General features: G+C 40.7%; 1 protein-coding gene across 1 annotated transcript; it reads left to right on the forward strand.

Moving 5' to 3' along the window:
* Positions 1-18,882: 18,882 nt before the first annotated feature.
* LOC145060461 (uncharacterized) lies at positions 18,883-20,763 on the forward strand. Its single transcript, XM_079008120.1, has 4 exons — positions 18,883-19,093; positions 19,337-19,488; positions 19,573-20,039; positions 20,127-20,763. The coding sequence occupies exons 1-4, from the start codon at positions 18,883-18,885 to the stop codon at positions 20,761-20,763; spliced, it is 1,467 nt and encodes a 488-aa protein (XP_078864246.1).
* Positions 20,764-24,450: the final 3,687 nt, after the last annotated feature.

The following is a 24,450-nucleotide window of genomic DNA, read 5'->3' on the forward strand; positions in this document are numbered from 1 at the left end:
TAAATCATCCATACTTGTATAGTGGGTTAATGCTCCATGGATAATCAAGTTGGGCTAAAACCCATAGGATGGTCCATGGATGCTCCATGGTGTATTTGTACCCATGGATCATGGAAATGAAAGGCCATGTCAATTAGGGTTTACATGGTGTAACCCTAACTATATAAGCATCTTATTCTTGACCAAAATCGGCCACTAGTGTGTGAAGTAAAAGGGCTAGCCGATTTCATGAAGTGTAGAATTCTCTCAAGTTATTCTAAGTGTATTTGGTGTTGTGTTATACCATTTGAGGCTTCCACACTATTGGGGCTAGGCACTCAAGCTTCATGAAGACTTTCTACATCAAAGAGGTATGTATTCTATCTGTTACACTCATTGTTTTTTTGTATGCTAGATTAGGATAATACCTTGGATGTTCTTATTTGCATGTATAATAGAGAAAACATAAATCCAAGGTATTTAGGGTTGCATGTACACTTAGGAGTGTTAGAATGCTCAAAACCCAACAGTGGTATCAGAGCCTAGGCTTGTTTTCTTGTTATACTTGCAACTGGAGCTGAAAAATCGAGTTTTGATGCTGTCTGCCCAGCAGACTCGCCGAGTCCATGAATGGACTCGCCGAGTCCAAGGCAAAAAGCATCCAACTCGCCGAGTTGGTTCGTGCACTCGACGAGTTGGACCCCCCAGACAGCATAAATTCGACTTTTTTGGCTGGAATTGGACTAGGAACATTACCCTAAGATGTTTTTGGACTTATAAACTTGTTTTTGATGTGGTAATGTTCATGCTAATCCAATTTCAAAGATAATTGTCAATAGATTCATGTTTTGTATTAGTTTAAGGTTTAGACTAATTACATGAAAAAGTTTGATTTGAATTATCTTGTGTATATGAGTTGCTTAGATTAATAGAAGTTATGTGAAATTGTTGTTTTTAATCCAAATTAATCTAAGAGTTGATTCTAAAATGTGTTTTTGTTACTTGTCCTCAAGTTATATGAAAAGTCACATTTAAGTTTCATAAAACTCATAAAAGTTGGCAATGGTTACAAAAGATGAAAATTATTGTCCTTAAGTTATGGAGGTTCAAGAGTCACTTCATTAATAAATAAATAAATAAATAAAGTGTAACCTTAATTAATTTCATAAGTTATGAAATAAAGAAAAGTTAATTCTTTTATTAGTTTAAAGTCTTCCATAACTTGTCCTCAAGTTATGGAACTTGAAGAGTTTTTGGATTAAAACTACTTTAAACACATAAGTTATGGAATTAATTAGTTTTGAATAGTTTCAAAACTTGCCCTCAAGTTTTGGAATTTGTAAAGTTTTCACTTATGAATACTTTAATTCCAAGTTAGCCCTTAGAATTTTAAAAAGTTAAAATTCAACCCTTATACTTTATAATATTATAAGTTAATATATATATATATATATATATATATATATATATATATATATATATATATATATATGTATAAGAGTAAAGTCAGTCTTACCGCTAGTACGCCTCATTCACGAAGTCGGTCTATAAGGTGGGTATAAGGTTGTTGCCTATAAAATGGCAACTTAATGGGTGTCCACTCTCACCCACCGTTTGCTTGACTGGTGGAGGGTCGTTAGCCGAACGGGTTTGACAGGACTATAATTCTCCCTTCATTAAAAGTATTAATGATAAATACTAAGTAACTAAACTCTTAATAATACCCAATCTTAGTTACTTAGGAAAATGTGAATAAGGTGCTAATCCATGAAATTACACTTTACACTTTGTCTAAGTCGTTAGTGGAGCGTGTGTGGTTAACCGGCACACTAACCTGGACTTAACAAGGTAGGTAAAGGGTGACTTAATATTTATCATAGTGTCGATGGAGCGTGTGTGGTTTACCGGCACATCGATTGAGGGGTAAACACTTAAGGGTACCAAGTAATTTGCATGGTTACTTCACACCTTGTTTTGTGATCCTCGGCATCCCAGTCACAAAACCTGAAGGGCACACTTGAGATTGAAACATGCCTTTGAACAGTTCAATGAATCTCAAAGATCTAGGAGTTTCAAAACCAATTAAAACCTAATAATACATTTCGTTTATCTTGGTGGAAATTGGTGAATAGTCATTCACCTACCTTCAAATATTTTATAGCTTGGATTACGGCATACCTCTTCTAAGTTATAAAATAGTTTGTTGGATCCTAGCCTTAATATTTCATATTGGGTGTCATATTAAGGACTTTAAAATTCAACTATCTTGAATATCTCCCACAACATGTTTGGTTTAGACATTTATGATCTTCCCAAATCTCTTGAAACAAGCTTTCCTAAATGAAGATGATGTCCCTTGGAAATCATACTTCATTCACCTCCTCCAATTATTCTCCCCAACCCACAAGTTCTTGAAAATTTTAAGGTCACTCAAGCCCAATTGGCAAGGCAAGGTCTAGGTGTGGTCACATCTTGGAGATGTAGTCACATATTGACAAGCCGGGAGAGTTGGGTGTCAAAGTCTTGAGAAAGTTGGTAGTTCAACTACTTTCTAAGTCACATAGTGAGTTCTTTTGGAACACCTATGAAACAGACTATGACAAGACCCTTAATGATCTTATCTAAGATCAACTTCTTTAAAACTTGATGGACAATGACAATAGTGACATAGGAAATCCCGGAAAGCATTCTCTTCCCAATGGAAAGGGATCGGCCATAGTCAACTTGGTTGACCAAATGGTAAAGAGAAAAAAGCTAAGTCCGTGATAGTCCCATGTACCATTATCAAAGGGTCCATATGTTTATATTGCCAAAGGAAGGGGCATTGGTCACGAAGCTGCCAAATTTACCTAAGGATGCTAAAGTCAATAAGTTTGACTCTACTTCAGGTAAAGTCCACTATCTAACTCTGCTAAGTTTCTATTCTGAGATTCTTATTACATGATGTGACTGGGTCGCATGGTGGTGTTTTAAGAATCACAGAAAAGTGAAGAAACTTAAAGAAATAATATGTTGAATCTGATGGCGTAGATGGATTTCTATTGCGTAGGGTGAAGATCGGATTCTTGAGCTACTTCTTAGGAGTTATGAGATATTGCTTAGGAATAGATAACAACAAGTTTTCATATGGATTGTAAGGATAAGTTTTTCCGCAAAGTTTTAAAATAAAAGAAAATTTTTGATTTTATTTATTTTAAAAATATCCTTACAATGGCATTTGAGGAAAAATTGTTGCTTATATGATTCCAATAATAGCAAGAGTGGAAATATGAAATTGATTCTTTCATTTGTGGTAATGTCTAAATTTACCAAATAAGGAAAGATTCTCATCACCCAAGTTTCAGTTGGACCGAAACTTGGAATCATGCAAGTTGTATAGCATGATGAATGAGAACTTTCAAGTATTGGAAAAATTAAGACTAATTACTCGGTCACATGGATGTGTGAGTCAAGTAAAGGACTAAGGGATCGAGTACACATTCTTGTGCACTGATTAAGTCCACCACAAAAGATTGATAAGACTATTCGACATAGTTTACTAAAGCTCAGTAAATATGATTATACTTACAAGCTTAAGTGTAACTCTAAGACATTGGAAAAGGTTCCAATGTATGGCAGAGCGAATAAGAAGAATCAAATTAGGCAGAAGGATAAAAGTTTCTTAAATCTGAAAAGATGGGAGAGTACTTTAGTATCAGTTTTGTGATCATCTTAATGATTAAGAAACCATAGCACAATTAGTTCTCTAAGGAAATCTTAGTGCATTCTTATGACTAAGAAGAGGAACTTGAATTGTTGAAATGGTTAAATCAAGAAGATGAGTCATACTTCGTTCCAATACAAGTCTTAGAGTCATACTCCAAGATTGTAACTTGAGTGACATGTCTTAAAGAAGGTTTAAAAACACTTGTCAAATGTAAGAGTAAAAGTTTTCTACTCTTGTACATTTGAATTTGGTAAGTTGTGATGTTTTGGATAAAACAAAGACCAACTAAGGCCAATTGTGTGAAGTGTTTGTCTTGATTAGAATCCACACTATCTCTTGGATGTTTGACAAGGGAGTCTTATAGGTCAAGAGGATAGTGGGAGTCTTAAAGGTCTTGAAAGTCTCAAGAACTAATCAAGAATAAAACCTGAAGTTCTTCTCTAGCACACGACTTGAGGTTTATAACCTATCGTGTTGACATATTCTGTGCCCATTCCAGTTAAAGTTGGTTTTCATATGAGTTCTCAGAGTTCTCAATTGGTTGCACAACAACTTGGAAGCAATGGCAGGCCCTTGAGCTGCCAGGTGGCAAGAAATTAAGATTGAGTTCAGTCCATATAAGTTTGGATTTGTCATTATCCTTGTATTGTGACTATGGTTTTGATAATTCACATGGATAAGAACACATACACCATTAAATCTAAGTGTCATAAGGTTTCTCTCCGATTCATGAAAATGATGGTGAGGAAACACTTTCACTAAGTAGATTTTAGCTAGATAGCAATTGTGATATTTGCATTCTCAAATTCGTTAGTGGAGCGTGTGTGGGTAACCGGCACACTAACCTGGACTTGTGAGAAGTGGCAAAAAAGGTCTAACCATTATGATTACGGCATCCCTCTTCATAATTTTTTAGACACACAAGTGTGCTATCTAAGGGAAGGTGTATGATTTTGATAAAGTCTTATCAAAACAATCTAGTATCAGAAATCTGAACTTTGGAAAGAAAGTCAATAAAGTATTGATTTCTAGAAGTCGAGCTTTCTGAGTACATGTCAAAGCTAGTGGGAGCATAAGTGTTATGCTAACAATCATCATGTTAGTGGGAGCATGATAATTATGATAAGTATTGCAAGTTAGCAATGTTAATTATAGAAAACAAAAGGTTTCAATTGGGAAAAGTTGTTTTGCTATAATTAAGGGAGAGGAAATTATACTTCATCTCAAATCTAAAAGCTTAGATTGAGGTTTTAATCATTTAGTCAAGGAAATATATATGAATTTCATGTTGGAATGGCTCAACATAAGGAAATTCTGTATATGGGTCCATTATTTGTGTTCTAAAATTCGATTATGATTACGGCATCCCTTTTCATAATCTGAATTATGAGAACTTGGCAAATTGGAATGGACATATTATAGTAAAAGACTGGTTTAGTCTTTATGTGAGACATCATGAATCGTGTCCCATATGCTTCGGATATAGGATCGATTACATGTGCTATATTCATCTTTTCTAAAATTTTCCAAATGCCTGGGGCATTAAGAAGGGAAAAGGTTTAGAACTGGATCTGACTAAAAGGATTAAACAATTGTCGAGGACAATCTAAGGTTTACCAAAGATTGGTTGCTCAAGGACAGTTGGAAGTATAGTGATAATTCTAGAAGGACCATATTGACATAATCTGTAAGGAGGCAACTCTTGGTCAGAAGTGATAGTCAAAATGGAATATGGAAATGTTTCAAAGTTAGAAGTTTTCAATCTGTGTAAGATTAAGGAAACTTAATGCAAGAAGGATGATTCCAAGGAGCTGATCTCCTTTGGAATACTCTGTAATGGTTGTTGTCAAGTCTTTATGACTTTGTACATAATCATTACAAGAGGATCAATGCATATAAGTTTAGAATCTAATAGATTTCAGTAAATGGCATGAATTTGGAATTCTTGCATTTGCGGTAAGGATTTGGGAGTGTGAAAAGAGAATCATTGAAGTTATGTTCAATTGATCTAGTTCACGAAGTAAAGATCATAGACAAACATAGTATGCATACTTGGTGTGTGGCATGACTAGTGTTTAGAAAACATAGTGTACATGCTTGGAGCATGGGACAACTATTGTTTTAAATTCAAGAATAAAGTTGATAGCTGAAACAGTATACAATGAATAATGTGTAATTATATGGTGATAAATAAAAGGTGTTTTATTTATGTTCATAGGTTTTGATACCATATTGGATTCAATTATTATTGTGTTTCATTTTGCATGTTTTGACTTCCCGAATAAACCAGGTTATTCTTCCGGAATGACTGAGTTATTCAAACCATCCACTGTCGGTCATATGTTGGAAGTAGATATGAATTAAGACTCTCATGGGTTGGCTTGTAGAGGTCTAAGGTGTTGGACAAAGGGCTACAACGCTCATGAGTGCTCATAAGTTCTGAGTATTGGATTCAACCCGCGCTCATTGGAATCACTTCATGGATTTTATCACGAGTGATCATGAGACGATAATATCTTATATTCTTCAAACCTAGAGATATGAGTTGTTACTATGAGTTGGTTGTACATTGATTGCACGAAAACGCATTTGGTAACTTGGTGCTATAAAACGTGCCTTTGTGTATGATTCAACAAGTAGTAGAACAAGCCATATGAGTCGAAGTTTATCCATTCCTTTTACCTTCGGGATAAAAGCGATATCTGTGGGCCCCTCGATGATTTGATGATGACAAATGGAAGTGCTCGGCCGGGCCAGGACTGATTTGATTTGTTCAATTAGTCAGTCGTCATAAATCGGAAATCGGGAAACAACAAATGGACAGAGAGAATGATTATAATCCATGTCTCAGTCCATATGATATCTAGAATGGAGGAATATATGATCCCTTATCTAATGGACAAGTCATTGACAAAGGTCAGAGTTCATCTACAAGGTCAGAGTTCGACAGAAGCTTTTGAGAGCTACGATTGCCAGTTGGTTCCTGAAGTCATACGCAATATTAGTTTTAGACTTATCGAAGTGGGAGACTGTTGGATTAATGTCTAAGTCCATAACTATAATTGGTAAGACTTGACCCGACCCGGCATGGTCCATTTGGGTTGCATGACATCATGCACTTGGATAGACTATAATGAGAGAAATAAGACACTTATGGTTATTAATATATTATAAGTTCTAGTATATTAATAATAAGAATAATGAGATTATTTAATTAGTATTGATCAAGAATTAATCTAGGATTAATTAAGTGATCAAAAGAAGACTAATTAAATATATGGGTTGATTGTGTAAATCATCCATACCTGTATAGTGGGCTAATGCTCCATGGATAATCAAGTTGGGCTAAAACCCATAGGATGGTCCATGGATGCTCCATGGTGTATTTGTACCCATGGATCATGGAAATGAAAGGCCATGTCAATTAGGGTTTACATGGTGTAACCCTAACTATATAAGCATCTTATTCTTGACCAAAATCGGCCACTAGTGTATGAAGTAAAAGGGCTAGCCGATTTCATGAAGTGTAGAATTCTCTCAAGTTATTCTAAGTGTATTTGGTGTTGTGTGATACCATTTGAGGCTTCCACACTATTGGGGCTAGGCACTCAAGCTTCATGAAGACTTTCTACATCAAAGAGGTATGTATTCTATCTGTTACACTCATTGTTTTTTTGTATGCTAGATTAGGATAATACCTTGGATGTTCTTATTTGCATGTATAATAGAGAAAACATAGATCCAAGGTATTTAGGGTTGCATGTACACTTAGGAGTGTTAGAATGCTCAAAACCCAACAATAACTCTCCCTTACTTGAACTAGGCTTAGTCCTCGAAGCCTGCTGCAGTGGAAAAATCCGGACAATACTTTTGTATTCCAGCCTCCGACTCCAAAACCTACTCGGATCCCCTCTGATGCTGCCACTTATACCTTTACCAAAGGTACCTCCTTGCTACGCAGAACCTTTACCTCTTATTCCAAAATGGCCACCGGCCTCTTGACGTAGTTCAGGCGCTCATCACCCCGAAGATAACCTAATGATGCCACAAAATCCTTGCCCGGCACGCACTTTCGCAACTGCAAGACATAGGAAGTGCTATGAATCTGACTGAACTCCTCCGGGAGACCCAGTCAATACGTTGCCTTGCCAACCTTGCCAAAAACCCGAATGGCCCGATATATTGGTAACCCAAATTCCCTTCTTCCTGAGGCAAATCACACCCCGAAAACCTAGAGTCCTTCCCATAACACAATCATGGATCATACGTGGCTACCGATAATTCTCTGTTGGAGAAGAGATTATATATTCTTTCAAGGGAACTCATTCAATGACTGAATTTCCAGAGATAACATGGACTACGGGAGGCAAACTAGGAGAAGAACCCTTTCTGTGCTGACATGATAATGCTTCCTCTAGCTCCCAAATCTATATACAGTAACAATCAACTACTAACGCATAAACACAAGCACCTATGACTGGGCCGATCAGCCTCGGGCTGGAAGATTAATATGTCGAATCCAATCAACCACCATATTGAAATTCTCAGCGTTTGTCGGCCTACCGCCTCAGCTCCTCCTGGCCTTCGTGCCTACGACTTACAGTCGGCCTGCACCGGGCATCTTGGCCTACTGCATAGAGCAGGACCGCCTCAACCCTCACATCTAGATAATTAGTAGAAGATCTAACCTGGTTCTTAGAACCTGAAAGACAGGGACGTTCTAACCGTGCAACCCTCGATTTCCTATTGATGACATCATACCTTTCGCCTGTAACTCGCGATTCACCCCACAAACCAAAAGGTTCCCCCAGTTACCTCACTAACCTCCAGAGTGCATGCCTCACACGGATACACTGGCGATCCCCAACGCAAGTTTCCACGATAAGCCATCCTGAAATGGCCGTCCATGAATCCACCCCAAGTTTCTGACTTATACTACCACCAATCATGAAGAGAAGACCCTAAAACAAGTCGATAGCGAACCTTTCACAATCCGAATCCATATGATACACCAAAACCTTAGTATAACCTTTGACTCTTTACCATGCCATTGCCAATCTTCGAAGCGACGAAAGAAGATGATCAACCAAGAACTTCCACATTACATCCGATCCCAAACAACAACTTGCGAACATGCAGGAATACGGGGCGAACATTCCCCCGGATTCATTATGATACCTGACTGATACTCCCCTCAGTCCTTACTGCTTCCTTTATCCAACCAACAGACTTACGACTCGCCAGGCCTCCATCAACGCGTCAATCCCGAGAACACCTCAAGCTGAAGGAATGAATCTTTACAAACATTAGGCCCACAACCTATGACTGGAATGCTTCCGATAACCTATCAACGCTGTCGTCTTCTCGTCAGTGGCCCATTCCTTCGGGCCTGAAGGCACCTACCTTCCTCCGCTGCCCAAAAGGCCTAATCAACGTTCCTCACATCCTTGCTCCGAGCTCCTTAGACTTCAAGCTCTCTTCACAAAATCCACCTTTCAAGCTTCTTAACACACAAAAATTGAGAGTAGGCACGATTAGGGTTTTCTGAGCTCAATGAGACGGTAAGGGAGGAAGAGGGAGGATAATGACCCTTTAAATAGGGTGTAAAGCCCAGGAAATTAGGGTTTTCTCATTCAGTTCCTACTCGTCGAGTTGGGGTCCTCTGACTCGTCGAGTAGACTTCATAAATCACGTGGCCTAACTAATCTCTACACGATGAGTTGGGGCCTCCAACTCGTCGAGTAGGATTCTTTAATTGCTTGAAATCCCTAAAATCTCATTCCTGGAAATTGGAATATTACACCGATGTCGGGCAAGGCCGATATCGGGCGGGTCTCGATGTAGCAGGGTGGGGCCCACGATAGTTTGTTATGTTATTATGTGATATGTGTATGGTATGTGGTGGTTTGGGGAGCTCACCATGCTTCATGCTTACGGTTTTCAGTTTTGGTTTTAGGTACTTCTGGTAGTAAGTGGAAGAGCTCGGGATGACTTCATGGTATACACCATTTATGTTTAGCTTGGGATGTTTTACTCTGATTTATTTGACATGTGATTGATATGGATATATTGTTTTGATACTGGAGATATTAGGATTCATGTTTTGATAAATGATTTTTAGTAATTCTGGTTTAATTAATGATTTAAAAATGAAAATTTTGGACCATATTTTTGGGATGTTTCAATTTGGTATCAGAGCTTTGGTTTGAGGGATTCACGCAACTCTCGGGTGTGTCTGAACTCAAACTGAGGATTTGGTATAAAAGGTTTTGGTGCATGCAATCAACCGAGCTCAAGTAAGTACTCCGAAATTACCCATACAAGTTTATGATATGATACAGTTATGATAATTGCATGATAGATTAGGGCTAAGGATCTAGGAAGGATTCCTTATGTGCCTGTTATATGTATATGAGATTTATGAACTGCATGCTAGTACTGATTAGTCAGTGATATGATAGCCTAAGTAGAATATGCTTGATTATGTTTACTCAATGCTCGAATGGTCGTTGCTTTGTGCTTTTAGGAGTTCTAGTTATCTTTAAGTAACTAATAAATGAATATGTTAAGTTACATATTATGAGGACTAAATAGTTTCAGAAGGTTAGGTTCAGCTCTATTTCGCAGCTCTTGTCTGAGTCCAACCGTTGAAGGGTAGGACCTCTCATTCGAAGAATTATTTGGTCTTAGAGATATGTAATGGTATTCGTGAGCTAGTTAGGGGGAATAACAGGGACTTCTTATGCAACTGATGGTGGAGAGTGGATTGGTGATTACCCTAGGGCAAACCTAGGATGAGATTAGCATGTGAAACAGTAGTAGTAGAAGGGACTTGGTGAAGTCAAAGCAGTTCTTGAGGAAAGTACGGATATACGTGGAAGGTAGTATTGGCCCGTACTACTAAAAGCAGAGGATCCGTACTCGAGCCAAGGAAGGCTGAGATGAATCCAGGGAACTTGTAGTGTGTGTGATCCCTCGATGTATGATGAGTATTCTGATGTTTATTATGGTGTATTTTCAGTATGGTGACGCTACGCACTAGACCAGTTGGCAGTTCAGGCATTAGTAAAGGATCAAGCTCGGGCTCTAGAGCCGGGAAGCTAGATGAGCAGATGAGAGAGTTCATTTCATCTGAGTTCATGTGCAACATTATTGACCAGAATCCTATGATCTTCGGTACGATCAAGGTGGATATCTCTGAGCTTTTGGATGAGAGACTGAGTGCATTCCGCACCGAGGTGGCGGCCATGATGAGGTCACGCACGCTGACGTTTAGGGAGTTCAGAGCTTGTGGAGCTCCTGACTATCATGGGGCTCAGGACCCCATTGCTAGTGGCAGGTGGTTGGTAGATGTCGCTAACGCCATTCGCACCAGCAGATGTCCCAAGGGGGACAAGGTTCGACTTTGTAACATCCCAAAGTCAGAATCAAGAGTTCAGGGGGGTAAAAGTGTAAGTTTGGAAGAGAGGAACTCGGCGAGTAGGAGCTGCAACTCGTCGAGTCTAAGCGTGTGCCGGGCACATGTTAAGTGACCGGACTCGTTGAGTCAGAGGCTGGACTCGACGAGTCCGTGCTAGAATGAGAAATCCTAATTCATGGGGTTTGCACCCTATATAAGGAACCTTAAGCCCCACCCCCAGCCTCTTTAGCACCCCCTTAGATGTCCATAAGCTTTCCCCATCGTTTCCAAAACCCTAATTTGAGAGTGAGAGGGACTTAAGTGTTTTGTGGAGCTTAGAGAAGAAGGATACTTGAAGCAAGAGTCGGTGGGATCATAGAGGAGCAAACTGGATCAGATTTCCTTGCTTGTTGGCATCAGATTAAAGGTAAAAAGCTGTTTCCTTGACTTTTTTGTGCTTATATTGTTCATGAATGAAGTTTTAGGGCCAAATTGTCATATATGAGTCTCTTTTCGAGTTTTGGGTTCAGATCTGCGGTTGCTACTACAGATCTAGACTGGTCTTGACTCATGAATCTGGAAAGTGATAACTTTGGGGCTTGATTGAGAGTGTCCTTGCTTTAAACCTTCATTTTAGCTTGATTAGAGCTTGTTGAGCCTTGCATGCACGTAAAGTTGGAAATTTTACGTGTGGATCTGGCCCTAGGAGTCCAGATCTATGTATTGGAAGCAATGGAATGGCCTGTGATCGTCCGAATGAAGATATTACGTATGGACTCGGCGAGTCGGGCTAGATATCAGACTTGAGTCGCATAGTAACTCAACGAGTCACATGGGTAGACTCGGTGAGCTGTATGATGATGGCCAGGAACTCGACGAGTTGGAAGAACAACTCGGCGAGTCTGTTGAAGATTTGCCTTGGACTCGGCGAGTATGTTCTTGGACTTGGAGAGTCTGGTCGTGGAACCCTAGCCGTTTCTAGTTGAGTCGTGAATCGACGAGTCGAGGGACGACTCGGTGAGTTGAGCAGGATAGGACTCAAAGATTCTTGGACTCGATGAGTCTTGGGGTGACTCGGCGAGTTGAGTCGCGATATGGGATTTTTCAGAGCATAGGGACTCGACGAGTCAGCAGGGTGACTCGGCGAGTAGAGTCAGTCAGAGAGTTTGACTTTGACTGGGGACCTTGACTTTGACCAAGGGTTGACCAGTTGATTTCCAGGGATATTTTGGTAATTATTGGTATTTATTAGTTTTGGTTATTTGGTAATGTTCAGTGGTGGAGTTTGTGTTGGTGGTCGGAGCAGAGTGATCTTATTCTTCAGTCAACAATTGCAGGTGAGTTATCCTCACTATATCAATAGGGTCTAAGGCATCGAGGCCGACCCTTTATCGGATTGAAATCCGAGTATCTGTTTGATATGTTATTGCTTGTTATGTCTGTATCATGGTTATTAGGATGGTGTATGTTAGAGACCTGGTTAAGGTCGGTATCCTGGTATATAGGATGGTGCTATGTTAGTGACCAGTTAGGTCGGTATCCTGGTTAGGATGTTGTTATGATATGTGATCTGCTAGATCGGTTTAATTAGATGTGAATTGCTATATGATTATATGTTTATGTGCACATGGTTGTTGGACTGGGGTTGGATTGAGGCGGGTCCTTCTTTGTGCTGTAGGCCAACATACCCAGGGCGAACCGGTTAGACCGAAGGCTCGGCGAGCAGTCCGGATAGGCTGGAGGCCCCAAGAGGGCAGACCAGACGTACCGAGGCTCGGAGAGTGGACCAGATAGACTGAAGGCCCGGTGCGGGTGGACCAATCATACTGTAGACTCGGAGAGTGGACCAGGTGGACTGAAGGCCCGGTACGGGAGGACCAGTCACACTGTAGACTTGGAGAGAGAGAGAGAGAGAGAGAGAGAGAGAGTGTGTGGACTGGGTGGACTGAAGGCCTGGTGCAGGCGGACGAGTCACACTGTAGACTCGATATGCATGACTGTTCTGTTTGTGCTATGATATGTTATGTGTGTGGTATTGTGGTTGGTATTTTGGGGGTAACTCACTAAGCTTTCGGGCTTACAGTTTCAGTGTATTGTTTCAGGTACTTCAGGAGACCGTGGCAAGGCGAAGGCGTGATCGTACCGCTCCTCAGTTTTATGTTAATGTTTCTGGGATACTCTGATAACAAATGAATTGAAAACCTTTTTGTAATAACTTAATGAATATGGGTTGTTTTTGAAAAGCTTAAATTGGTTGTAAATTTTCATGGTGTTACAAGTTGGTATCAGAGCCTTGGTTTGAGTGAATTGGAAGAACATTCGTGTGAATCCAGTCTCAAATCAAGGAGAGTTTTCAAAGTGAAATTGAAATGGTTTTCAAAAATAAGTAGAGGAGGATGCGGAGGAACGATCAGCCAGAGCCAGTAAGTAGACCCTAAAATACCATACGAGTTATTTGATTATGTGATATGTTAGAACAACATGCTAGTACTAGGCTAGGGATCTTCAGGAATTGCATGATGGAATTGCCTGATTATATGATGCCTGCTAGCCTAGGGTTCCCTATTATGTGGGGTAGTCAGCAGTTCCTCTAGAGGTGAGGATTGAGTGTTGCCATGTATACGTTTATCGCTAGAGTGTTGTGGTGATACTTGATATCAATATGGGTAGGTGTGGAAGGTAGTATGGGCCCGTACTACTGAAAGCACAGGACCCATACGCGTATCAAGGTAGTCACAACCCCTAGGGTTGGGTTGGGGGTTGGTTCCCGGGTTAGTGGGAAGTGTCTGATGTTTTGCGACAGTTGCAGTATGGTAGTTACGAGGCATGCTGGGAGCGGATCCGGATCAGGATTGGGAACAGGAGAGGGCGGTCAGGGTGGGTCAGTACTGCCCGAGGCTATTGGTCAGATGAGCACAGGTGAGTTGGATACTAGGATTCGTGAGATCCTGCATGATGAGGTTTCTGCTATGTTCCGGGCCAAGTTGCCGGAACTGTTTGGGTCGATCAAGACCGCCATGGTCGAGTATTTTGATGAGCGCTATGCAGCTCTTACAGAGACGGCTGCCGCGGTGGCTACAGCGGCTGTAGCAGTGGCAGGTGGAGGAGTCGATCGGGGTTTTCAGTATCGGGACTTCGATAATACGAAGCCCCCTACGTTTGATGGAGTACAGGATCCGATCATTGCTATGAGGTGGTTGTCGGACATGGAGAGTTGTTTCTTCACGTGTTCATGCCCTGCATATCAGAGGGTGAGGTGTGCTCTGAACCTTTTAAGGCTCGGGGAAAAGGATTGGTGGAGGTTGACTACGGGATCGTATTCTAATGCGCAGCGGGCTGTGGTTACATGGGATCAGCTCCGGGAGATGTTCAGTACTCGTTATGTTCCGCAAGTTGAGAAAGATAAGTTGGCTCAGGAGTTCCTAGAGCTGAAGCAGGATTCAGAGTCGGTGACGGAGATCACCAGGATGTTCACGGAAAGGGCGATGTTTTGCCCTGAGTTTGCTTTAGAGAAGGCTCAGATGTCTCGATATCTGAGTATGCTCAAGAGGGATATCAGATAGTTCGTGTCTACGTATAGGTGCGAGACCTTACTGGAGTTGCAGGAGGCCACTCGGCGGCGTGAGTCGGAGATTGAGTTACAGTTGAGAGAACAGAGGCAGGCCCCGGTGCAGTCGCAGCCGGCGTTGAAATGGTCCAAGACCGTTGATTCCAGGTTGGGCAGTCAGACCTGCCACTTTGAGGACTACTAGCGGGGGCCAGGGTGGAGTGGAGCCTCTGAGGGCTCAAGGGCGCACTTTTCAGCTCACAGCAGAGAAGGTCAGAGCAGATCCGGATGCGGTTGCGGGTATGTTTTCGTTTTGTTGTTGTCTGGTTATCTTGTTATTTTGTGGTGTTGTATTTTATTCTCCGTTCTGCGTGTTTCTCGGGTTGGTTGAAAGAGATAGTAGTAAGGAGTTGTTAATGGTTAGCATCCAAGGGATCGATGGTCAGAATTTGGTTGTATGGTCTTGTTGCCGGATATAGCAATTGCGATTTGAGAAGTGTTCAGAGGAGAGTCGAACTCCCTTAGAGTTCGAGATGTTCGATGTCGAATGAGTGATTTTGTGGAGGTTGCTCGTTTTAGAGGGAATTAGTGCATGAATAAGGGGAATGTGTTGAGTAGGGTTGTTTAAGTGATGCCGGTTGGGTCACCGGTGGTTATGAGTCAGGGCTCTAAGTGGGGGAAAATTGGAAAATTATCAGGAGGGTCGATAAGCTTTAGAGTTTGATTAACTGTTTGGGATCCAGCAGTGTTTCAGTCATCCAAGAGTGTGGGATGGTATGAGTAAGTGACAGACCGATGGAGCGGAGTACAGACCAAGGATTTCAGAAAAGGAGATTGGTTGTTGAGAGGCCCAGGTTCAGGCCGAGATCTGAGTATATGGAATAGAGTTAGAGTTCGGAACCCCTAGAGGGCTAGAACAGTATGTATGGGAGATATTCCCAGGAGGAATAGTTCGGAATGATGTATGATAGTTTGAGCAGGCCGGTGGGCGTACCAGTCAGGCCGAAGGCTCGGAAAACGGTCCAGACAGGCTGAAGGCCCTGGAGGGCGGTCCAGATATGCTGAAGGTTCTGTAAGTGTTGATAGATTTGTATGAGGAAAGTGATTTGAGTATGCTGCTATGCAGTAGCGAGCAGTGGGTCTGGCCCCGGGTATTGATCATGTTAGTGGAAGGCAGTGCATGGACCCGAGAGTCCTTGCGAGCAGATTCAGAGCATGTGCGATGCATGGAGTAGCGGTTACTCTACAAGGGATAGTGTAAAGTGGGGTGTGAGCACCGTGACACTTGTCCAAATTGGCAAGGTTGGCAAGTAGATTTCCTTGGATAAGGAAAGGGAAAGGTATGTAACTCCGGAAGGGAGTGTTGGTTCACGGAAGTGAAAGCAGTAGTGAGAATGGATGATTGAGAGTATTTCAATTACGGTTGTTGAGCACTGTGATTGTACCAGTGGTATGGAAGCACATCCGATTTGGGTGTTTGTTGAGGTTGCAGATGAATTTCTGGTGGTATAGAACCAGAGGAGTTCGGAAGGGATAAAAGGATGGAGCCTTGGGTTTCCAATATGATTGTGATCAGGAGGTTATGTATGTAGCAGTAATTCATCCTAGGGATGTTTGGAGGTATCGTCAGTATGTCGGGTTTTTCTAGCCCGAGGATGTTAGAGTAGGTTCAGCATTAGTATGTGAGTGCAGAGGAGAGCTCATGGGAGTTGCTCAGGAGCTGAAGGAGGTGTCATCCTGTCAGCGTGGAAAGAAAAGAGTTGGATTTAGAATGGAAGTGGGATGAGTCCCAGCAGTGAAATTCGATCGAAGTATCATTGGGTGATCATTGGTTAATAAGGGTTGTTATCAGAGAAAGAAGCCGGTGGTCAACTTGAATCAGTTGTTGTAACTTTGCGAGGGAAGAGGTGGACTTTATAGAGGTCTGATAGCAGTGTTCGGAGGAACCTAGGTCGTTTGATGCCAGGAGGTGCATTATGAGAGTATTATCTGGAAATGTGTCGCTGCAGGCTTCAAGGACGAAGCCTAATTTAAGTGGGGGAGAATTGTAACATCCCAAAGTCAGAATCAAGAGTTTAGGGGGGTAAAAGTGTGCGTTTGGAAGAGAGGAACTCGGCGAGTAGGAGCTACAACTCTTCGAGTCTAAGCGTGTGCCGGGCACATGTTAAGTGACCGGACTCGCCGAGTCAGAGGGTAGACTCGACGAGTACGTGCTGAAATGGGAAACCCTAATTCCTGAGGTTTGCACCCTATATAAGGAACCTTAAGCCCCACCCCATCCTCTTTAGCACCCCCTTTGATGTCCAGAAGCTTTCCCCATCGTTTCCAAACCCTAATTTGAGAGTGAGAGGGATTTAAGTGTTTTATGGAGCTTGGAGAAGAAGGATACTTGAAGCAAGAGTTGTTGGGATCATAGAGGAGCGAAGTGGATCTGATTTCCTTGCTTGTTGGCATCATATTAAAGGTAAAAAGCTGTTTCCTTGACTTTGTTGTGCTTAGATTGTTCATGAATGAAGTTTTAGGGCCAAATTGTCATATATGAGTCTCTTTTTGAGTTTTGGGTTCATATATGTGGTTGCTACTACAGATCTAGACTGGTCTTGACTCATGAATCTGGAAAGTGATAGCTTTGGGGATTGATTGAAAGTGTCCTTGCTTTAAACCTTCATTTTAGCTTGATTAGAGGTTGTTGAGCCTTGAATGCACATAAAGTTGGAAACTTTACGTGTGGATCTGGCCCTAGGAGTCCAGATCTATGTATTGGAAGCAATGGAATGGCCTGTGATCGTCTGAATGAAGATATTACGTATGGACTCGGCGAGTCTGGGAGATGACTCGGCGAGTCGGGCTAGATATCAGACTTGAGTCGCATAGTAACTCGACGAGTCACATGGGTAGACTCGGCGAGCTGTATGATGATGGGCAGGAACTCGACGAATTGGAAGAAAAACTCGACGAGTTTGTTGAAGATTTGCCTTGGACTCGGCGAGTCTGGTCGTTGAACCCTAGCCGTTTCTGGTTGAGTCGTGAATCGACGAGTCGAGCGGATGACTCGGTGAGTTGAGCAGGATGGGACTCATAGATTCTTGGACTCGACGAGTCTTTGGGTGACTCGGCGAGTTGAGTCGCGATATGGGAGTTTTCAGAGCATAGGGACTTGACGAGTCAGCAGGGTGACTCGGCGAGTAGAGTAAGTCAGAGAGTTTGACTTTGACTGAGGACCTTGACTTTGACCAAGGGTTGACTAGTTGACTTCCAGGGATATTTTGGTAATTATTGGTATTTTATTGGTTTTGGTTATTGGGTTTTTGTCATAAAAGCCCCCAAATTTACATAAAACAACTGGTTATGCCCAAAACCGATTTTTTTTTGCCACAGATGCCTAACATTTGCACCTCATGTTTCATTTCAATGTTTTTTACCGGTTCCCCTTAACCAACCGGTAACATCGTTAAGCCTGTCTCCTCCGTTTCTCCTCCATTAACACTCTGTCAACATTGAGACACCTACCACCCTCCCTTGCTAGTACTTCTTCAGACATAGGAAATAGGAACTCAAACTTTAAACTCCATTTTGGTGAAGCATTCTCATTTTCTGAAGCTAGGGTTTTTCAACAGGTAAGAAATTACGGTCTGATCATGGTTTTTACAAGAAATCATCTCTATTAATTGCTTACTTTTCATGATAATGGTTGCAATTGTGCAGGGGTTAGAAATGGGTTCTTCAGACGATGGTTACGACGACCCATTTGCTAGAATTTACGAGCCATTTTCTGGGTTAAATGAGATGGATTTTGAGCTGCACGGGATTTACATGGATCATGAACCACGACAGGAGTTTGTATTAAGGCTTGATAAATGTAAGGATCATTTTCTTAACATTCTACTTTGTGATGTGAACATTAGAAATGCAAGTATGACTGATGAGATGAAAGATCGAGTGGACCATGGTAATGATTTGCAAAATGATGAGGAGGTAGAGGAAGAAGTGACTAACAAATACAGAATACACGATCCAAATGTTAGGTGGGATAAGATGGAACCTAAGTTAGGGGACGTGTTCGAATCACATGTACAACTGAAATTATGTGTGACAAACTATGCAATAAATGGAGGGCACCAAATATACTTTCAGAAAAGTGACAATAGAAGAATTGTTGCAAGATGTGGTAAGAGACATGAAGATAATAAATGCCCTTTTAGACTTTATGCAGCATGGATGTACAATGACAGAACCTTTTAGATTAAAGCAATGAATTCTGAGCATCTTTGTTCTAGAGTGTTTAAATTTGGGTCTATTGTTACCCCGGAATGGATTGGAAGACACTATGTAAATGAGATAGCAAATAAGCCCAAAGTTAAACTTAGGGAGATGATCAGTGACATCAAACAAAGATATAGATGTGTGGTATCTATAGGACAGGTTAGAAGGGCAAAACAGTGGGCAAAAGACCTGATTGAGGGTAAATTAAATGAACACTATGCAAGAATTTGGGATTATGCCCAAGAGTTATTAAGATCAAACCCTGGGTCTACATGCAAAGTTGGTGTTACTAACAATCCAGATGATAAGAATTATTTTAAAAGGTTTTACATATGTTTCAAATCTTTAAGTGTTTGCTAGAAAATAAGGTGTAGGAAGGTAATAGGGTTGGATGGATGCTTCCTAAAGGGTTAGGTAAAAGGTGAATTACTCACATCCATAGGTAGAGATGCTAATAACCAAGTGTTCCCAATATCTTGGGATGTTGTTGATGTGGAAAACAAGGATAATTGGACCTGGTTTCTGGAGCTTCTGAAGGATGATCTTGACCTTGGTACTGGTGTAGATTTGGTTGTTATTTCTGATCAACATAAAGTAAGTTCCCTTATAATTATAGTATATTTTAATTTGATTATTTCAATATGGTTATAAATACTAAGATAATATGTCTATTCACAGGGTTTGCTTGAATCTGTTAAGGTTATTTTGCCACATGTGGAGCACAGGCAATGTGCTAGACACATTTATGCAAATTTTAATAAAGCTTTCTCTGGATTGGAGTTGAAGAAGCTGTTCTGGGCTTGTGCAATGACTGGTGTTGAAGGTGACTTCTTGAGAAACATGGAAAAAATAAAGACCATAAGCCCTAGTGCATATGAGTATCTAATGTCAAAAGAACCCAAAACATGGTGTAGAGCTTACATGAGTGTAGGGTTTGCTTGTGAGGCAGTGGAGAATGGTATTTCAGAGTGTTTCAACTCCATAATTGTAGAAGCTACGAAAAAACCTTTGATTACAATGCTTGAAGAGATAAGGATATACATAATGGACATGTTTTCCTTTATGAATGATGAATGCAGTAAATGGAAAGGTAATATATGTCCAAAGGTGATTAAGAAGATGAATCTTTTTGGAAAGAACTTTAGGTAAGACACAAAATAATTGTTTCTTTTCCTAATTGTCATTATAGTTGATATATAATGACTAATACATACTATTTTGTCTTCATGCAGGCTTTGGTTAGTAGTGCATAGCTTAGGAAATGTATTTGAAGTGAGAAGAGCATGTGCTAGTTACAAGGTAGATTTGGATGGTAGGGTTTGTTCTTGCAGATTATGGGATTTGTCTGGAATCCCTTGTGTCCATGCCATAGCAGTCATTAATTATATCCATCAAACTCCAGATGGATATATTAGTGACTACTTTTCATTGAATAAATTCAAGGAATGCTACTCTACAAACATCAGTCCTGTGAATGGGAGTAATATGTGGCCTCTAACTGGATACAACAAGCCTTTGCCACCTGTTGGTAGGAAAATGCCTGGTAGGCCCAGAACAAAAAGAAGGAGGCATGCAAGTGAGAAAGAGAGTAAGTTTAGTTCCACTTCAAGGGTGAAACCCCCAAGGACAGTGAGATGTGCTAATTGTCTTGAGTATGGGCATAATAAAAAAGGCTGCAAGAATGAGAAAAAGGTACTTGTTCCTATGCCACCAAAGAAGATTGGGAGGCCTAGGAAATGTGATGTAGTTGGATCCAATCCACATGTTTCTATACCCACTCAATCTAGTCAACAAGCAAGTCAACAGGGCAGTCAACCACTTGTGACATCAACTATAACCACTCAACCTAGTCAACAAGCAGGTCAATAGGGCAGTCTGCATGCTTCAAGTTCTAACACTGGCAAGAAAATGTGGAAATTAGGTTTAAAAGGCCCAAGTTTCAGAGTTGGTGACATTTCAAGTGAAGTAACTTTCCCAGATGTTAAAAGGAAGAAATTGGTTGTAAGAAGGCCAAATAGGAAGTTAACAACCAAATTTCAGGATGAAGTCAACAACCAGGTTCCAAATGAGGTTGCTCAAGCTGTTGCTCTTAATGATCTTCCTTTGGTGAATGAGATGATAGAAGGGGAAGAAACTGAGGTGTCAGTGAAGGTGCCAGAGCCAATTTTTAAAGAAGTTCATTTGGTCAATAACCAAGTTCCAATTGTTAATGATATTCCAAATAATGTTGCTCAACTTCCTGCTGTTAATGATGTTCCTTCGGTGAATGAGGTGATACAAGAGGAAGATGACATTATGGTGATAGAAGAAGAAGTAGTTGATGTTCCAGTAAAGGTTGCCCAAGATCTAAAACAAAGTCTTGATGAAGTTGGAGATGCAATTGATCAAATTCTTGGTTTTGGAAATGCATCAGATGCATCTGATGTTCCATTGGTGAATGAAGGTGGTGTAGAACCTGAATTCACTGAAGGACATGCATCAGATGTTCTCCCAGATAAAATTAAGATAAGTGTTGAAGACATAGCAAATTTACTTGAAGCAGGATATTCCATGGCTGAAATTGAAAGCATGGGGTGGTTGGAAATTGAACTTGATGACACTCCACCAGTTGAGATGGTTATTTATTAACCTTTTAACTTTAAATATATGTTATTTATTAACCTTGTTATTTCTTGCATCAGGACTTAAATGAGGATGAGCCTGATATTGATGAAGGTGAAGCTAAATTTGTAAATGATGTTCTAAATGATGGTGGTGTGAGTGAAGGTGAAGGTGAAGGTGTTGAAAATCAAGATGATGGTGATGTGATTGAAGGTGAAGGTGTTGAAAACCAAGATGATGGTGATGTGATTGAAGATGAAGGTGTTTAAAATCAAGATGATGGTGATGTGTTTGAAGGTGAAGGTGTTAATCATGGGAATGAGGCTGCTGGTGATGTTCTAAATAATGAGGTTGTTGATGATGGGAATGTGGTTGATGATGAAGGTCATCTAATAGTGCCCAAGACAAGGAAAAGAAAGCCATCAGAGAGGATCACTAAACTGAAGCTTAAAAAGGCAGTTTTTGATAAAGATGGGGGTGGTTCCACATGTTCAAATCCAGTGAATCTGGAGTAGTTAGTTATGTATATAGGGGATTTAGGTGGGAATGGTATACTTGGGCATTTGCACAGGAAGCCCTTTTTGGTACATTTTGTACATGTTAGTTTATACACCCACTAAGTGCACCTTTCATCCAGTTGTTTTCATGTACCTTTTGGGTTGCCTTTTTGGGATATATTTTTGGCAATTTGGTACAAATGGATGGATGGTACATGTTAGTTGATCTTTTGTAATTTTTGTATTGGTACATGAATATGATGTAATGAATCCCCTCATTATGGTTATAATATGTTTGTTATGTTTGTTATTTTATATTATGTTTTTTTGATCCATACCATTGGCATATAACAATTTAATGCATATTATGAACCATTCACAGATAATTTAATCCATACCATCCCCTCATACCATTGTACTTTACCATTTAGCAATTTAATGCATATTATGAACCATATGTTTGTTATGTTTACCATTTAGATTTCACAGATAATTTGTATTTTACCACTTCACAGCATTGTACGATTTCACAGCATTGTACCATTTCATTGTACTTTACCATTTCACAACATTATACCATTTCATAATTGTAGTTTACCATTTGCATTTCACAAATAATTTGTATGATCCATACCATTGGCATATATATTATGTATCATTTGTAACTACAGTTAGCCAATTTTAGCATTGTACTTTACCATTTAGCAATTTAATGTATATTATGAACAATAATTTGTAAGACCATTTACCATTTAGCAATTTAATCTTCATCCAAAACAACAGTTACTAGCCAACTTCAGCATTGTACTTCCATTTGCAACTAAAATAAATCCAAATATTCTACCAAAAGCCAAGTCAACCCAAACATTCTACCAAAAGCCAATCCAAAATGATTTACATCTTCAAAACAACTATTGTCACCATTACAAAAATAAGAACCAAAAGACCTACAATTATTTCTACCAAAGTCTTCAACTGTTCATGCCCCTGCCCCTGCCCCTGCTTCTGCTTTGTGTGAGTTGGGTCGATAATGTAGCCATCTTCTTCATTGTACCATTTGAAAAAACCACAGTCCTCTTCTTCCACCTAGAAAAAACAATAATTTGTATGAATTACATACAAATTAGGTCAAATTTACAAATTAGGGCAAATTTACAAATTAGGGAAAATTGTTTCAAGGTTTCTTCATTGTACCATTTCAAGGTTTCTCAAGAAATTTACAAATTAGGGCAAATTGTTTACCTTGTAATTAGGGCACCTGTAAAACTTTTTTCCATAGTTCTCAGGTGTTCGAGCAACAGATACCTTGCACACATCTCCACATCCACATCTAACTATTCTTTTCTTTCTCAATGTTGGACCACCTTAGAAGCTTGATTTGGCAGACGAAGTCGACATTTTACAGATACTTAGGGTAGAAGACGGGGGAGAGAATAGAAGACAAGGGAGGGACAAACTTTGGATCGATGTTAACGGAAGACGATTATGTTTCGGGGTTAAAAAGGTGGATGTAACCGGTTGGTAAAGGGGAACCGGTAAAAAACATTGAAATGAAACATGAGGGGCAAATGTTAGGCATCTGTGGCAAAAAAAAATCGATTTTGGGCATAACCGGTTTTTTTATGTAAATTTGGGGGCTTTTATGACAAAAACCCTTGGTTATTTGGTAATGTTCAGTGGTGGAGTTCGTGTTGGTGGTCGGAGCAGAGTAATCTTATTCTTCAGTCGGCAGTTGCATGTGAGTTATCCTCACTATATCAACAGGGTCTAAGGCATCAAGGCTGGCCCTTTATCGGATTGAAATTCGGGTATCTGTTTGATATGTTATTGCTTGCCATGTCTGTATCCTGGTTATTAGGATGGTGTATGTTAGAGACCTGGTTAAGGTTGGTATCCTGGTATATAGGATGGTGCTATGTTACTGATCGGTTAGGTCGGTATACTGGTTAAGATGTTGTTATGATATGTGATCTGCTAGATCAGTTTAATTAGATGTGAATTGTTATATGATTATATGTTTATGTGCACATGGTTGTTGGACTGGGGTTGGGTTGAGGCGGGTCCTGCTTTGTGCTGTAGGCCAACATACCCAGGGCGGACCGATTAGACCGAAGGCCCGGCGAGCGGTTCGGATAGGCTGGAGGCCCCAAGAGGGCGGACCAGACGTACCGAGGCTCAGAGAGTGGACCAGATAGACTGAAGGCCCGGTACGGGTGGACCAGTCATATTATAGACTCAGAGAGTGGACCAGGTAGACTGAAGGCCCGGTGCGGGCGGACCAGTCACACTGTATACTCGGAGGGAGAGTGGACCAGGTGGACTGAAGGCCCGGTGCGGGCGGACCAGTCACATTGTAGACTCGGAGAGAGAGTGGACCGGGTGGACTGAAGGCCTGGTACAGGCGGAACAGTCACACTGTAGACTCGATATGCATGGTTGTTCTATTTATGATATGATA

This window comes from Lactuca serriola, chromosome 6 (genome assembly GCF_051521515.1).
Source record: "Lactuca serriola cultivar US96UC23 chromosome 6, Lser_US96UC23_V15, whole genome shotgun sequence".
Classification (NCBI taxonomy): Eukaryota; Viridiplantae; Streptophyta; class Magnoliopsida; order Asterales; family Asteraceae; genus Lactuca; species Lactuca serriola.